At 40.9% G+C, this 2,500-nt stretch overlaps 1 protein-coding gene across 1 annotated transcript in view; it reads right to left on the reverse strand.

The window, feature by feature from the left end:
• Positions 1-600: 600 nt before the first annotated feature.
• LOC137988440 (neuronal pentraxin receptor-like) overlaps positions 601-2,500 on the reverse strand; it is a 7,769-nt gene continuing 5,869 nt past the window's right edge. Inside the window, exons 2-3 of the mRNA XM_068834425.1 lie at positions 1,650-1,881; positions 601-988 (exon numbers count right to left, since the gene is read on the reverse strand). Of these exons, the coding sequence (XP_068690526.1) occupies positions 601-988; positions 1,650-1,881 (620 nt within the window). The remainder of the gene's footprint in view (positions 989-1,649; positions 1,882-2,500) is intronic.

The raw sequence follows: 2,500 nt of genomic DNA on the forward strand, positions 1-2,500 counted from the left end.
TCTCCGTAATTGACGTACACTGTAGCAAACAGTCCGGTAAAACTGTAGCGAACCACCCGTTAGCAATTACCATAACTGGTTAGCAAACATGATGAACAACTGGTTAGCTTGGTTGTTTCTGCACAACTGAAAATCTTAGATTACGCGACTTTAAATCAAACGCTCTACGCGAGGAGAGTTGCGACATATAAATTCAAGTGGAGCGCGCGCTCAACATTAAACGTAAACAGCGCGCGCGTTTAACATCATGACAAACATCTGAAACATTAAGCGTTTTCCAAATCCTGTTGGCAAAACGGCCATTACATCTATACAGTTAAAGAGATGGCGCATTGAAAGTTCTTGTTCACGGGTTATAAATATTGTCCGTGAAGGCAGGCGGGCGGGTGGGCGGGGTACCTCACCTACCAGGGGATCCCCAACCTTCATGTGAACAGGCCCTTAATCGACCGGAAGTGATTAGAATCTCAGACGCCAATATTCACCCTCCTTCGATAAATCCACTTTAAAACGAAGCCAATAATGAAACAGCGCCAACACACGACAAAACATTTAATGACACGGTTCATCAATGATGCTTTCAACAATGCAAAATGAATTTTACGCTTCACAAGCCGATGGGGAGATGACCCTTACATTGCCTCTTATTTCTACTTTGAAATCAGACCATTTCTTAACGTTACCCTGCCCCACATGGCACGATTTCGACATTTCCAAGATTTCACTCGGAGAGAGAACTCTTTTCCAGATATTGAGGCCCGTCAGTTCTCCAAGGTAACTTTGATTTGGGTCAAAGCGGCCACCAAACGAATCTTGTTCTTGCCCGACAGTGAGTATTCCGTTCGTCTTTATTTTATAACCAGACTTCAACTGAGACCCACGGGCTTGCACGCTGCCATCTTTGTAAACTTTCCACAAGCCATTTGTGCTCTCCCATGTGATACAAATATGATGCCAGTTACCGTCATCTGCAGATACACCGCTATTTCTGCGAAAAAGACCAAAAAATGTAATTGAATTTTACTCCTGAAACTTACAGTTTTCATTATCGTGTGTCGAGGAACTTTGGGAAAAATTTCATTCTATTTTGTTGTGGTTTTGTATTTTCATGCGGCCAGCGGTTTCGGTATATGTCACGTTTAACTGCTGATGAACATTGAACCTTTTGAAGAGTGTTGAGGCCGCCATTGTTGTAATGTTTTTCTACTGAGGATCGAAGGAGTAGATTCTTAACTGCTATCGCTACAGCGTGTTGAAATTAAGGAATCTACTTATTGCTTTAGTGCTTCGACATTGACGACCTTTGTCAGCCAATCAGAACCATTAGTCAGACACATCCATTTTAAAATTATGGCTGAGTTCCCTGGCCTATAAATGGAAGTAAACCTGCCTGCCTAATGACTTTCTCTGATACAAAGTTCTACTTTTCTTACGCAAATGTTGAGAGTGAACAATGCCAAAACACAGTTACATGATTAACAATAAACATGAAAATATTAATCAGTACTTATTGGCTAAAAAGAGTGGAGGTCCCATGTAACACGAGGGCATGTAATAGCAAGTTTCCCAGTTTACAGGTGAATGGCAATGAATGTTATCAAACTTTCAAGCCTCTCAATTTTGGTTGAAGGTACTTTTTTTTTCCTTACACGTCTTTTTCGTTAACTATGAGCCCAATATCTGACATCCTGCCCATTACGATTTCATTGAAGTTCGTTGACGAGCTGTAACTCACGACTGTCCGATAGTTGGCTGTCTTTTCAGTGGTACGCACTCGAAAGCAAATCTTAAAAGCGCTGGTTACTGCCAGACCATGATGGATAACGTAATCATCAATTCCAACGTTCGTGAAATAAAGGTTGAATTCTCTCGTAGGCAAACCTGTTGAAACACATAACAGAAAACCTTTTCGTACAGCTTGTAGATTCATCCATCTCCACACCACCTACTCACCCCGTTATGTTACTAAGTCGTTTCGGCTCTTTTACTGAATATTACTACCTACTGTACCGTGTAACTGAAACTGAGTTGGATATCATAGATAGCCTAATGATAGTCAAAACAAAACTGAGTCGCTGAGAAACTCCTTATCATTACTTATTTAGGAAGTATTAAGACATTTTTTTAAATTGATGTTGAAACATGGGAAAATATAGATATCTATAAATAGAGAAATATACAATTATCATTCTAAACATAGATGTCTCCGCCTCTGAGTAGGTACCAATACTACTTCATTAAGTGATCATGTTGCTGAAGAGAGGTGTGTCATCAACTTGGGTGAGCGGGATTTGAACCCACGTCTCCCTTATTACCGTTTGGGTGTGATCACCACTACACTATCAGAGTAACCATGCTGCCTACGTGGTCAATCTGGATAGCGAATGGGAATTTTTTAAGTGGTTATCCCGGGCCAATCTTTTTCCCCAACCAGATGACACTGGATCGACATGCAGGAAAGACGATTCACAGACGAGAGAGAAGAAAACAATTTGCATAC

Source organism: Montipora foliosa, unplaced genomic scaffold (assembly GCF_036669935.1).
Source record: "Montipora foliosa isolate CH-2021 unplaced genomic scaffold, ASM3666993v2 scaffold_419, whole genome shotgun sequence".
In the NCBI taxonomy this organism is placed as follows: domain Eukaryota; kingdom Metazoa; phylum Cnidaria; class Anthozoa; order Scleractinia; family Acroporidae; genus Montipora; species Montipora foliosa.